The 15588-nt window shown below is 35.1% G+C and overlaps 2 protein-coding genes across 5 annotated transcripts in view; both read right to left on the reverse strand.

Moving 5' to 3' along the window:
* Positions 1-5335: 5335 nt before the first annotated feature.
* Positions 5336-6106, reverse strand: LOC123562151 (uncharacterized). Its single transcript, XM_045354801.2, has 2 exons — positions 5837-6106; positions 5336-5443 (listed from the first exon to the last, which is right to left on the reverse strand). The coding sequence occupies exons 1-2, from the start codon at positions 6104-6106 to the stop codon at positions 5336-5338; spliced, it is 378 nt and encodes a 125-aa protein (XP_045210736.2).
* A 6259-nt stretch (positions 6107-12365) lies between these two features.
* LOC123563822 (von Willebrand factor A domain-containing protein 5A-like) overlaps positions 12366-15588 on the reverse strand; it is a 34307-nt gene continuing 31084 nt past the window's right edge. For all 4 annotated transcript variants that reach the window (XM_053536428.1, XM_053536430.1, XM_053536429.1 and 1 more), the window contains exon 18: positions 12366-15324. In XM_053536428.1, coding sequence (XP_053392403.1) covers positions 15145-15324 — 180 coding nt within the window. In that variant the 3' untranslated portion in view covers positions 12366-15144. The remainder of the gene's footprint in view (positions 15325-15588) is intronic.

The following is a 15588-nucleotide window of genomic DNA, read 5'->3' on the forward strand; positions in this document are numbered from 1 at the left end:
TTAAGTAGGTGGCTGGAATGCCGAGGACTACGTAAAACTGGAAATAGGAGTGAAATCTTGAAGCGGTAAGTCAACTTCTTTGTGTTAACTCTATGCCGTGTACTACATCTGTTAGTAGACTGTACATTGTTAATGTGATGTGTATTGTGGATGCAATGTGAACTTGTTCATTGTAAGGAACAGGCAAGTGTAAATTAATGATCGTTAATTAAAAATTACATGAAAAAGCGTAACTCTCGTGTATATGCATGTGTATTTGTCTGGAATATTATATTACCGAAACAGTAGTGCGAACTGAACCGAAAGTAACATATTTACAGTACTGCAGTAGGGTACAGTACTGTAGATTTGTTTGAAATAATGCGTAGTCATTTGTGGTAAATGCTAGATCATTTATTCAGTTAATTTCAAACAAGTGCCATCCATATATTCATTGTACCTGTTAACTAGTATGTATGGATGGGCTACTTTGACACACTTACTCAACTTATATGTTCATTATGGTATGTATATATATTAAGCCGGCTACCTCGACCAAATATGGCATTCGAGAACCCTGAACTTGACTTACATGTTCATATACGATGAATATATAGAGCCAACTACCTAGCCACTGCCTACATTAAATTAATCAGAGATTTTTGACAAGCGTTAGGTAGTTTGCCTCATAAATTTTTACCAGTATTTTTTTGAAAAATTATTTCTATTTTGTTTCTATTTGCAGAGTTCATAGTTGTATCAGTGCTGGCAAAGACAAGGAATTGATGTCGGGGTAGATTGTGGGAAATGGTATGAACTGAAAAAGGAAAGTAAGCTACAACTTGCAGGAGTGCCTTCTCGTTCCTCTGCTACCATACTGTGGATGGGGAAAGTTCCCATCTTGTCAGGAGAAAATGCCAAAACTTTTCAATAAGGGCCACATTCACCACCACATTGTGGAATCAGTTCAGTTTGTGAATGCCAAAGATGTAAGTGATGAAAGTGATGATGATATTGAAGATCTTCACACTGCAAAGCCAATGCAAAAGGGGTTAAGTTTTTTGAGAGCGGACATGTGAAGAAAATGCAGGACTGTGTCAAATCTGAGCACTATTTTTTAAAGAGCAAGGTAATGGCTTCCATGCGGACAAATGTGGAATATGATGTGACAGTGACATTAAGTGTACATTCTGGCTTTGTTAAAGATGCATCTTGCACTTGCATTGCATCCGCTATGGGACGTTGTAGTCATGTGATGGACTGTTGTATGCGTTGGAAAATTTCTTGTCATTATCGGGTAAAGACCTTACCAGCTGCACTTCATTACCCTGTACATGGAATAGAGGTCGTCAAAAACAGAAAAATCCAAAACGTGTACAAGAATTATCATATAGCTCAAAAAAACGTAAAATTAATTCTGTAATTGACTTTGATCCAAGGGGGCCATCAACAGTAAACAAAGACAAAGATAATGTCAAGGACAATTTTTTGTGGAACTTGCAAAATAAAGAATTAGTTCATCAATGTGGAATTCTATTCTAGAATTCAGTTATGAGGATTATGAAGTGACTAGTGATCAGATAAATGTAATCAAAGAGTGGAGAGAAATATTTCTAGAACATCTCAAAGTGCCTTCGCAAAACAGTTATCCAACTCTTTTGGTTGAGGATCAAAGGAGCGATCGTTGGTTTACCGAAAGAAGAGTTAGGCTAACTGCGTCAACTTGCCACACTGTAGTTCACCTCCAGTCAGGGATTGCCATAGGGAACTTCCTGTACAGAAAACTCTGGAGTACAGAAAAAGTGACATCAGCAGCTCTTAGCTATGGTGTCAAGAATGAGACAGAGGCTATTAAATGTTACAAAGACTTAAAAACAGTGAACGTCTGAAAACAATAAACACAGGTCTTTGGGTAAATGGTACAAATCCTGAACTTGCATGTAGTCCAGATGGATTAATTCTAGATCTGGATGAAGCCCAGTGCAAATATGGAATTTTAGAAGTTAAATGCCCCAAAATTTTGGAAAATCTTAAAATTTCTGACTTCAAGACTGTGCTTAAGCCAGCACAGGTGAAAACATTCTGTTTAGAAGATTGTAACGGGGAAATAACATTGAAAAAGAAAATGCGTACTTCTATCAAGTTCAGATGCAAATGGGGGTAACAGGCTTAAAGTATTGTGATTTTGTTGTTTGGTCAAGCAAGGAGACTTTTATTCAAAGGATTAGGTTTGATGAAACTTTCTGGTTGAAATAAAGGAAAAGTTAATAATTTTCACCACTCTTACATTTGTCCGGAATTATTCGAAATGAGGACACCACGTGAGCTTAGCAGCTTAAAATTATATAAACTTGACAATGAATGTTCTGTTCAAGTGAGGAAGTTGTTAAGTACTTGTGGAGAACAAGTCAGTACTGGTGCAGAATCTATGTACACTGGTTAAGTGCGGCTCGGACACTTGTTATCATCCTTCGGTATATATGCATAATGTTTATTTTTTTTACAGTGGAAGTTGTTAAGCACATATGTTTATTTAAGAGTGGAAGTTGTTAAGTACTTGTGGAGAACAAGTCAGTACTGGTGCAGAATCCGTGCACACTGATTAAGTGGGGCCCGGAAAACTTGTTACCGTCCTTTGGTGTATATGCACATATTTTTATTTTAGAGTGGAAGTTGTTAAGTACTTGTGGAGAACAAGTCAGTACTGGTGCAGAATCTATGTACACTGGTTAAGTGCGGCTCGGAACACTTGATATCATCCTTCGGTATATATGCATATATGTTTATTTTATTTTACAGTGGAAGTTGTTAAGCACATATGTTTATTTTAAGATGGAAGTTGTTAAGTAGTTGTGGAGAACAAGTCAGTACTGGTGCAGAATCCGTGTACACTGATTAAGTGGGGCCCGGAAAACTGTTACCGTCCTTTGGTGTATATGCACATATTTTTATTTTAGAGTGTAAGTTGTTAAGTACTTGTGGAGAACAAGTCAGTACTGGTACAGAATCTGTATACACTGGTTTAGTGCAGTTTGGAAAACTTGTTATCATCCTTCGGTGTATACGCACATATTTTATTTGAGTGGAAGTTGTTAAGTACTTCTGGAGAACAGTCAGTACTGGTGCAGAATCTATGTACACTGGTTAAGTGCGGCTCGGAACACTTGTTATCATCCTTCGGTATATATGCATATGTTTATTTTATTTTAGAGTGGAAGTTGTTAAGCACATATGTTTATTTAAGAGTTGAAGTTGTTAAGTACTTGTGGAGAACAAGTCAGTACTGGTGCAGAATCTGTGTACACTGGTTAAGTGTGGTTTTGAAAACTTGTTATCATTCTTCGGTATATGTGCATATATGTTATTTTAGAGTGAAACTTGTTAAGCACTTGTGGAGAACAAGTCACTACTGGTCCAGAATCCATTTACACTGATTAAATGGGGCCTGGAAAACTTGTTACCATCCTTGGTGTATATGCACATATTTTTATTTTAGAGTGGAAGTTGTTAAGTACTTGTGGGGAACAAGTCAGTACTAGTGCAGAATCTGTATACACTGGTTTAACCAGTATCTGTTATACATTATAAGCAATGTATGAATATAGTGAAAACAAATATTTATTATTGTTAACTTTACACATGATTTTATTAGTATTGTAGTATTAACTGAAATCATTATTGTAACATATGTAAATACATGAAAAGTAAATACAAATTTAAGAGTGATCATTGACTTTTCTCTTTTCAAACGAATTGCCTGTGTTTTTATGGGACAAAAGTTGAAACTGCAGATCATAAGGCCAAAAAAATTCTTGTTTCCGGTAACATGCTCAAAAAATTAGGATAGGTAGGTTGGAAATCTTTGGGGGAATTTTTTTTTATAAGAGACTTTTCAGAAATTATTTTTATGTCCAAAAAGTAATTTTTACAAGTAAGGGGGTTATGCCTTTAGAGCATTTATATAATAAGTAAGTTGGTTTCTAACATCACTGACCATGTTAAAGCATAAAAAGTGAAGTTTTGCAACTTTTTGTTAATAAGTTGGAAAAAATATTCTCCAAGGCCATAAAAACATTTAGGGTAGAGCCAAAAATTTAGGGTAGGTCGTGATGCCAGAAAACAAACAATTTTTTTACGCCTAATTGTCATTTAACTAGTGGGTCTTGAAAATTTACTAAGCAAGCTATAACAAAAACTAGTTGTGAGAAAACTGGCTGCAAAGCCTGTGGTATAACTCGCTGAAGAATTTTAAACTTTTTTATTCTTTCAATTGAACGCTCGACATGAATTCTATGTTTAGCAATGTCTTTTTGTCAAAGCTTCCTCCTGCGGCGTAAACTGATGCCTAGAACCAAGAAATGGTGGTCTAATCAACTTAACTTGACATTCATTTCACATATCGTCTATCAGAAACCACGATCTGCCATTATAACATCACCTGGTTCAAGAATTCTAAAAAATCTGATTGTTTTACAATCTCCTTGTCACTTATACTGCCTTCAAACGCATCGCTTACATAAAGTATAGCGCCATTTGGTGCAACTGCAACAAGAAACTTATATGAAGTGTATCCTTATAAGAAGAGTACTGATTTCCCTGGGCTTCAAAATTTCCTGGGGATTGCACATGAACTTCAGTACAATCTATTATACAGCGTATATTTTTATATTTCTTAAAACATCTTGGCAAATGTTTTCGGACTTTCCTTCTGGAAGCAAACATAAATTCCTTTAACATCGAAAACTGTTTATAAAGTAATTGAACCCAGGTTATTATTATTGTGGAAACTTGTCTCGTGTTTGTTTCGAACCTGTACGCCAAATCTTGGTGTAACAATCCAAGCCGAACTCGCATGAGAAACATAAAACAACTGATTCTGTGGTGAAATAAGCCGCTTACGCCCTGGTCTACGGCTAGGAGTCTTGTCTGGATTGCTTACACTGGAATTCCAAAAATTTATTTTCTGTGTACTGTCTCCCAAGAAGTCCCACAGGCACAAAAACTGAATGCATGTCAAACCAGTGTAAAACTTAAACGCTTTGTCATCGTTCATATAGGTGTCCACACTGAAGGCCTCAGTGACTCTTGCCTTTTCTTCAACTGTATTTTGTTTCTTTGGCTTCTGAATCTGGAACAGATCTTGAGATGAGACTTTGAGATTGTTTTCTAAAATTCTGTTCTGTATTTTAACCGTACAATATCTGATGACACAGTTTTTTCTGTCTGACTTTCCTTTCCTGTACATCTGGTTTACAATTAACTCCTGTACTTGTGAACAACGTTTTTGGAGCATTATTTGCAACAGTCTCAAAGCCCTCATGTGCATTTTCACTCACGACAGGACTGATAGTATCAGTCATTGGTAACTCATCATTGCTTGGGCTGCTTCATTTCTTTCTGTACGCTGCTGTTTTGGTGTCTTGTATGGCAGGCGTTCAGCAGGTCTTTTTCTCTTTCTGGTAACCTGTACATATAAAAGTGGAGTTCAGTTAAAATCATGCACAACAGAATCTGAGTGAAATATGCCGCGTACGCCCTGGTCTACGGCTAGAGTCTTGTCTTGATTGGTTATACTAGTAAGAATTTCAAAACTTGATTTTTAACAAGGTAGTCTACAACACCCCACCCACCCACCTTCTCAAACTTTTAGTGGCATCCATTGATTATTATTATTTCATTGTTTCATTACTGTGTATTCGATTCAGTATTGGTGCATACACATTCTAAGTACATTATCAAATAAGATTGTATTATTTCATTATTAAAATCAACGCGTTTTCATATGTTCGGCAGACGGTCATTTACATAATACTGACTCAATACTCAGTAATAGTCTGTAAATGAAACACGGTTTTACCTCTGTTCCACATTTGATCGGGTCTGGATTTTCTTCCGTCGGACCTTTCTCGCCGACGAAATGCAGTGAACATATATAAGTATCCTTGTTAACATTGGCGATGGTAAAATATTTCCGTCCACAGTTTTGCACCCAACGCATGCACTTTTCACGATCTGTTTTGGGCTTTGGAAATCCATTTCCAAAACCAATGAAAAAAATTCCATCATTATTCAAAGTCCTCGAGTCACTTTTACAATCTCCATAACAACAGTGTTTAGTTGTTACCATGATTTATCCATTAATTTATCTCCAGAAATATTTAATCTTGAGCTTTGTTTACATGTACATTACAGTTTACTCAGTGCGATTCCGAAATGTTTGTCCGAATCTCCTGACGTCACAGACTGCTGATAAGAGTGCCAGCTATAAATAGAAACGGCCTAGATATCGTACAAATGCTATTTGGCAATAACTATCAAGTTTTTGAAATATTCTAGTTTATTTATTCTTTTACTTTATAAATGTAGGTGTTTGTGACAATTCTTTCTCTGTGAACTGTAAATTGGAGCTAAAATCATCTTTTCTTTGAAAGGAAAAAATTATACTCCCTTGATTGGACCTCACTAGAGAAAAAGTGTTCCGATATATATCGGAACAGTTTTACTGTGCTGATATATATCGGAACACTTTTTTTCTTATGAAACTCCATAGAGATTTCCGTGTTGATATATATCGCAACAGTTTTGTAAGATATCAGCACAGTTTTGTAGTAATAATGTGTGTTACTATGTATAACATGCTGCAAAGATCAAAGGAAAATTGCCGCACTATGCGATAAATTTGAATTGAATGAAGTTTTGATAATTATTAAAGTGAAAATCGGAACAAGTCGAAAATTTATATAATACTTTATTAATTGTCAAATAAAGTAATATTTATGAATATGTTAGGCTATCTAAAATATTTAGAAATCGTTACATTTTATACATCGAACACATAGATTTACTTTCTTTTTAATACATGAAACATCATGCTAACGTATATCTATGTACAGAAAAGAAATATTTACGCACCAGAAACTGTCTGTAAATAAAATAAATATTCAAGAATATGAAAATGTTATCTAAAGTATATACATCCTCTATACGCGCTTTCTTTCACATATTATGAACATTAGAATGTGAGCTTTTGATTCTAAAATATTTTCAAAATTCTAAACCACTAACGTTTTTCGATTTTCATCGTAAAAGGTAGTAAAATCAGCAAATTCTCATGTATTACCATAACATAAAGTTTGTCAGTAATTTAAAAGTTTTGAAGCCTTCATAAAAAACATAGCTTTTTTTTTCAAGATATCTAAAAGTATTTTTGTTCGCGAACGATCTGGAGGCCGGTTGCTGTAAAGAAAAAGAAGTATAGAAATAAGACTTATACTTTTAAAAGGAAATACTTAACCATTACCATGCTGGACACGACTGGTTCTTCCTTTGTAATCAGTGTAGATCATAATCAGCCTGCACATCCGTGCAGACTGATCATAATCTGCACTGTCTGCCATTCAGCCAGTAGGGTTTTTGGTATGCACCCTTTTCATAATTAATAGCACTGTCCAAATTGAAAGATAGACAAGTTAGCATGGTAAGGATTAAGTTTCTTATATCGTGTCTAAATAGAAATATCATATTTGCGTGACTTGAATAGGTACTGCTGACAAATACTACTACAACATTAAATAACTTCATCAATATCTCAATTTTAGAATAGCAGACTTAACTAAGTAATAACTTAATATTTTTCGTGAACTTTGGGCCAGGATCTTTACTCAGTAACTATTTACGGATCAACTCTGTTAATTAACGATGTGAATTCTAAATGTGTACTGATTCTTTCTACTGTCATACGATTCATGAAATAAGGGTAAAAATCGTAAAAACAAATTTCATGAAAGAAAGGGAAAATACTATATAAAGACAGAAGAAAGTGAAAGACATATATTACAACGTAAAAACCATAAAACCATAAAAATACCTATCACTTATAGTAAGTGGGGTAACATATCTTTTATGACCCGCCTTGAAACAACACTGACCGGATATTGTTTACCCTTAGGCAATATTGTAATACACAATAAAAGTCAATGGGTAATTTTAAGTTATTTGTTACAATTAAATCAAATAATAGATATCGCATTTTTTTTAAAACGAATGATTAAAGAATGTACCAAAACATGCATTAATTTAAGAATACAGAATAATATATATAAAGGAGGTTCGGAAAGAAGCAGAATTATCTGTACATCATGGCTATCTTTCAAATTAACGTTTGGTCATATTATGAATAATAGAAAATGATTATTTAAAAAAAAAAAACTTATTAAAAAAGTCCTATATGAAGAAAAAATGAGGACCGCGTCGGAGATCGGACCCGGACCGCCGCGGCAATAAAAATGTCTCCAGATCCTTCGGCAAAAAATAATAAAGGTAACTGGAAATTAATAAATTAATCGTCGTTATATTTCCTAAGAATGCTTTGAAACTCAATTACTGACAGACTATATTTTACGGAAAGACATGAGAATTAGTTGCTTTAAGTATATTTTGCGATGAAAATTAAAAGCATTTGTATATTTAATGCGAATTGAACACTAAATCCTCCCTAGCGTTATTTTAAACAACAGCGGATCTAGGTTTCGGCGTTACTGAGTTCAACAATCAATTTGTTTTAAATTGTGTAATTACAATTTCTTTTTTTTTTTTTTTTTTGTCAATGTGAAGTTGCCTACAATTTATAGGCTTTGACCTATAACAATTTGTACCGACAAAGTCAGACTAGCAGACGACAATATTTTCCGTAACAGCTTCCGAGTACTTACGGATGACGGCGGAAAAAGCCGGAATATTTTAAGAAATGCTCACTGTACACACTAAAATGCAAAAAGGACCAAACAAACCATTATAAAATTTAAAACAAATTACACATAACGAAAACTGAATAATTTTTCTACATTTTTAGGGGTATCGAATTTTTGATTTTTTTGCGGAAAATATCTCATTTTATCTGTTATATTTGAAAAAGTCAGCTTCTTTTTACCCGTTTCCTACAGAGTCTATATGAACTAAGGTGGGTCTATTTAAAGCCAAAAAGGACCAACCAAATATTAAAATATTTTTTTTTAAAAAAAAAATATTCATAATATCCGGAATAAATTAAACTTTAATTTGTGGGGTATCGAATTTTTTATTTCCAAATAGAACTTTTCTATTTAAGTATTTTTTTCCTTCTTTGTTTATATAGGCAAAATTATCGATTTTCCAATAGATCGATGTTACTAAAAGTTGGTAATGCAAGAACTCCAGTGGAAGTCTCTAGAACATCGTAGAATTCAAAACTTTCTTATCTTTTTATATAAAATTCAGTATAATCTTGTCTTTGTTGACCACAACCACCTGATACAAACAAGAAACCTAAACTTTCTCATACCCCAATCACGCACCCAGTATCACTCAAATTCTTTCTTCCCCAGAACTATCAGATACTCTAATGCTCTTCCCATATAATATTATATTCAGTCAAGCCCCAGTCTAAATGTCTTTCCTGACAGACTGGCCACGGTCACATACTAGAGCTCAGTCCCCCCTTGTTTTTATCCTTCTTTTAGCACACTTCATAATGTTACGTAACTGTTTTAACTTTGCATAATTATTGTAAACTAACACACTGTTTTTCTAGTCCAACTAATTTGACGCGATTCTAGGGAAATATTGAGATAATTTTTTCATATGGGTAATATTTAGGGTTGTCAGACTATTCCCCCACAAGACAATTCCCCCTCAAGACAATTCCCCCCCCCCCCCCCCCCAAGACAGTTCACTCCCTGACAATTCCCCCCACAATGTTATGTAAGGGTGACAGTTTCCCCCCATATTAAAATATGATTAAAGGGTTGTAAATTTTATTAAATACTGAAAATATATTCATATTGATAACAAATCAGATATATGTCATAACTTTATTTTTACTTTTCTTTTATAGTTCAGGTTATGTAAAAAATATAGACATAATAAAAATTGTTCATATTAATAACAAATCAGATATAAGGTCATAGGTCTTTTGCGATTGTTACTCCAAGATAGCTGAGTCGGCAGTTTTTAGTTCTAAGCAGAGAGTGATTGGTTCTACCACTGAACTGATGATGGTAAAGCCCTATTAAGCTTTGATATAGTTTGGTACTGACAATACAAGGTTTAGTTCGGAATTGATATTTATCATATCAGTTAGTGTTGTCCATTAATTGGTGCCAATCATAAAAAGTGTGAACTTGAGATTATTTCAGTTCCTACTTAGTTGAGCTTAAGATTGGTTTGATTCTACAGAGGTTGAACAAGGGATTAGTACAGATCCTACCCAGCTTGAACTTTGGATTGGGATGGATACATTGCGATGATACTCAATATGGAATGAGGCAAACACTCAATCAGTCACTCTGCTTAGTGTTGATACATACTACAAAGACTGAGCTTGGGATTGCTACAGGGCCCGGCATTGGTATAAATCCAACCAAGTTTGAGTTTGGAATGGGTACATCTCCTTATTCGATCTATTCGCGAACCACGAAAGGCTGAAAACTTCTATTCACTGTTGTTGTGCTTTTCTGACGGAAAGTGCGTTACGGAAATTTAAATGGAAAACCCCATGCAAACCAGATGTTAGCATTTTCCGTAATAGCGGGTCTAACCGCACCCCCCCCCCCCCCCCCCCCCCCCCCCCCCCACAAAAAAAAAAAAAAAAAAAACGAAATATTTGAAGAAATGCTCTCTGTGCTCACTAAAATGCAAAAAAGGACCAGACAGACCATAATTAACTTCAAAACATAACACACATAACAAAAAATGAATCATTTATCTACATTTTAGCCTTTAGGGGTACCGTTTTTCTTATTATTTGCGGAAAATATCCCATGCTATATTTAAAAAAGTCATAGTTTTCATCCCGCTTCCTAGAAAGTCTATATTAACTAAGGTGGGGTCCATTTAATTAAAGACAAAAAGGACCAACAATATTAAAAAAATATTCATAAGATCTGGAAAAAATAAACATTAATTTATGGGGTACCGTGTATATATATATATTTTAATAATTTCCAAATAGGCCCTTTTCTATTCAATTTTAATTAATTTTATCCTTCTACAGTTGTATCAATTTACCATAAGTTCGATGTTACTAAAAGTTCGTATTGTTTGTTTTAATATTAATTTAATTTTTTAAACATGCGGCATGTTTTTCTTTTATTTATACAATTATTAAAGTGTAGGAAAGAAATCGTCCTTTAATTAAAGCATACCGGATCAGGCACGAAGTGTGCCGAAGTTGATTTCACATGACAGATACCGCTCGTTGCGGATGATAACATTAACACGGCAATATTTTGGCACTTTTAAACAAAGCAGCAGATGAAATTTAATGAAATCTAATTTAAAACTGGACGATATTATGCTCTGTCAAAAAAGTGGTCCGGGCCCAGCCGGATCGTTCGCGACGGCCTTGTCCTACCATGTTTGAGCTCCTACAAAGATCAAACTTGGAAGTTGTATGGGTCCTACCAAGACTGAGCTTGAGCCTTGCACAGGTCCTACCAAATTTGAGCTTGAAATTGGTACAGGTCGTACTAAAATTGAGCCCGAGATTAGTAAAGGTCCCAGCAAGACTGAGCTTGGGAATAGTACATGTCCTACCAAATTTGAGCTTAGAATTGGTAAAAGTCCTTTCAAGACTGAGCTTGAGTTTGAATTTGGTACAGGTCCTACCAAGTACAAGCTTGAAATTGGTACTGGTCCTACTAAATTTTAGCCCGAGATTAGATAAGGTGCCATCAAGACTGCTCATGAGCTTGGGAATGGTACATGTCCTACCAAATTTGAGCATGGAATTTGGTACAAGTCCTATCAAGACTGAGCTTGAGACTGGTACAGGTTCTACAAAGCTTAATTGACTTTGAATTTGGTAAAGGTCCTACCAAGTAAGCTTGGAATTGGTACAGGTCCTAATAAGTTTGAGCTTGGGACTGGTGCAAGTCCTACAAAGACTGGGCTTGGAATTTATACAGATCCTACAAAGTTAAAACGCGGGCCAAGTTTTAGCTTGGGAATGGTACAGGTCTTACCAAGTATGAGCTTGGTACTGGTCCTAAAAGTTTGAGCTTTGGACGAGTATTGATCTTACAATATGTTTGACTGAGCTATGGATTTGCTTAACCTAATATGGCTATCAGGAATCAATAAGTAAGTGGCAGTAGCATCAAGGTGGGTAGCAATTGCAGCACCAAGGTTATGAGCAATTCAAGGTTTGAAGAATAGTAGCATCAATGCTAGAAGCAATTACAGCGTTATAGTTAGGAGAAACAGTCAGGGGAAATTTTGCCACTGTTAAATAATGATGTTATATCTTGCTTTTTTAACAGCATGAAATAAGCTGTTAGAAAGTAGTTAAAATCTTCTTTAAGAATTTACCTTAGCGAATAACACTGATCCAGGAAACAACAACACTCCTATTCAATGTCACAATTTTTTATTTATTTTTAAACTTTCAAAAGTTTTAGATTTCTCAATCATACAACTTTTTATGTTTTCATAATACAGGCTAAAAACAAAACAATGTAAATCTGTTAAAACAAAACATATATAATTTTTTATTGTATAAATATCTAAAATGATTTTATTGCACTTTACTGGAACACCATCTTAAACAAGGGCTCTGTGGTTTGTCCCCCACCTATGTGGGTTCAAAATTCTTTGAGAAAGCCATCCAGCTGGCTTATAGAAGGTCGGAGGTTGTTACCCAGATGCCTGCCCCATGCCTGAAACAATGCCCGAAGGTGCACCTGAGGTCTTCCTCCACTATCAAAAAAAAATATAGAAAAGTTGCCATATGAACTAAATTTTGTCAGTGCAACTCTAAACACAACAAAAACAAACAAAAGGGCCATGAAGGCCCTGTATCGCTCACCTGACCTATTGACCTGAAGATCATCAAGATAGTTTCATTAAGAAATGGTCATAAATGTGACCTTTTCAGCGTTAATTAAAATTTTTCCTTTGATTTCACCTTGTGACCTAGTTTTTGATCCCATATGACTCAGATTCGAACTTGACATAAAGATCATCAAGATTAACATTCTGACTAAGATTCATGAAGATACAGTCATAAACGTGGTCTCTAGCATGTTAACAAGTTTTTCCTTTGATTTGACCCAGTGACCTAGTTTTTGACCCCACCTGACCAAGATTTGAACATGACGTATAGATCATCAAGACTGACATTCTGACCAAAATTCATTAAGATATGTCATAAATGTGGCCTCTAGAGTGTTAACTAGCTTTACCTTTGATTTGACCTGGTGACCTAGTTTTTGACCCTACATGACCCAGATTCATACTGGACTTTGAGATCATCATGAGTAACATTCAGACCAAGTTTCATGAAGATACAGTCATAAATGTGGCCTCTACAGAGTTAAAAGGCTTTTCCTTTGATTTAACCTGGTGACCTAGTTTTTGACCCCAGATGACCCAATATTGTACTCATCCAAAATTTTATTAAGGGTAACATTTTGACCAAGTTTCATTAAGATTGGGCCAAAATTGTGACCTCTAGAGTTTTAACAAGCTTTTCCTTTGATTTGACCTGGTGACTTACTTTTTAACCCCAGATAACCAATATCTAACTCGTCCAAGATTTTATTAAAGGTAACATTCTGACCAAGTTTCATTTAGATTGGGCCAAAATTGTGACCTCTAGAGTGTTAACAAGCTTTTTCTTTGATTTGTCCCAGTGACCTAGTTTTTGATCCCAGATGACCCAATATCAAACTCACCCAAGATTTTATTAAGGGTAACATTCTGACCAAGTTTCATTAAGATTGGGCCAAAATTGTGACCTCTAGAGTGTTAACAAGCTTTTCCTTTGATTTGACCTGGTGACCTAGTTTTTGACCCCAGATGACCCGATATCAAACTCGTCCAAGATTTTTATGAGAGTAATATTCTGACCATATTTCATTAAGATTAGGCCATAATTGTGACCTCTAGAGTGTTAACAGTCAAATTGTTGACAACTGACAGACAGACGGACAACGACGGACGACAGACACAGGGCGATCAAAAAAGCTCACCTTGAGAGTCAAACTTGACCTAAAGATTATCAAAGTTCACATTCTGACCAAGTTTCATGAAGACACAGTCATAAATGTGGCCTCTTAAAGTGCTTACTAACATTTCCTTTGATTTGACCCAGTGACCTTGTTTTTGACCCCACATGACCCAGATTCGGACTTGACCCATAAATCATCAAGATTAACATTCTGACTCAGATTCATCAAAATAAAATCATAAATGTGGCCTCTAGGGTGTTAACAAGCTTTTCCTTTGATTTGACCAAGTGACCTAGTTTTTGACCCACCTGACCCAGATTTAAACTTCACCTAAAGATCATCAAGATTAACATTCTGACCAAGCTTCATTAAGATAAGGTCATAAATGTGACCTCTAGTGTGTTAACTAGCTTTTCCTTTGATTTGACCTGGTGACCTAGTTTTTGATCTTACATGGCCCAGATTCAAACTGAACCCGAAGATCATCAAGATTAACATTCTGATTAAGTTTCATGAAGATACAGTCAGAACTGTGGCCTCTATAGTGTTAACAGCTTTTCCTTCGATTTGACCTTGTGACCTAGTTTTTGACCACAGATGACCCAATATCAAGCTTGTCCAAGACTTATTTGAGGGTAACATTCTGACCAGGTTTCTTTAAGATTGGGCCTAAATTGTGACCTCTAGAGTGTTAATAGTCAAATTGTTGATGACGGACAGACGGACGGACGATGGACACAGGGCGATCACGAAAGCTCACCTTGAGCACTGAAGTGCTCAGGTGAACTAAAAAATGTATAAAATTTTAATTTTCAAAACCCGTAAGAAAATAAGACAAATCTGGAGTTTACTGCTTTGCTGAGTTTTCATTTCTTTGGTTGATACAACTATAAAATCCACAAAAGTTAATCTCCCAAGCATAAAAATGACTTTAAGTATATCAACATTTTACTACACTGTCCAATCAGAGCACATAGAAGTTTTTTCTTATCTGCAAGTGCAAATATAAATGCCAAACTTTGTCATTATACCTAGGAAGTTTCCTTTCATTTATTACTTTAATCAAGCTTGAAAACAATCCATCCAAAGATATACTATACAACTAGTTCTGGAAACCATCAAAATATTGTAATATTCAAAATCTTTATATTCTTCATATTTTTCACAAAAATGTATTAAGCTAATCGCGCCAAAGAGACTTGGTTGTCTGCTGAATGATATCTTCTTCTGATGGAGAGAGATTATGTGATGCCAGCCAGGCTAGGGCTTTAGTTTCTATCATCTGCCACTCCTCTTGTCTGTGTGAAAACTGTTTTCTTAACCAACATAGTACAATCACTGTACATACAACATATGGATCCTGGAAAAAGAAATAGAAAAAGTATGAACAACATTAGATTTTTTTACAATGATTGACAAAAAATCTTAGTTCTTTTGAGAAAGTTCCCTTGTCAAACTGCACCATGTTGACCATGTAAGAGACAGGATTATGTGCCATTACTGACTTGTTTTCCACAAGTAAATGACAACTTCTCCATCAGAGGTGCAAGAAGAATAGCTCATTTAAACTTTCTTATGTCAAAACATCATGTAGAACATTTGTCGCAATTTGACAGTAAAATGA

The sequence above is a fragment of the Mercenaria mercenaria genome, chromosome 2 (assembly GCF_021730395.1).
Source record: "Mercenaria mercenaria strain notata chromosome 2, MADL_Memer_1, whole genome shotgun sequence".
In the NCBI taxonomy this organism is placed as follows: Eukaryota; Metazoa; Mollusca; class Bivalvia; order Venerida; family Veneridae; genus Mercenaria; species Mercenaria mercenaria.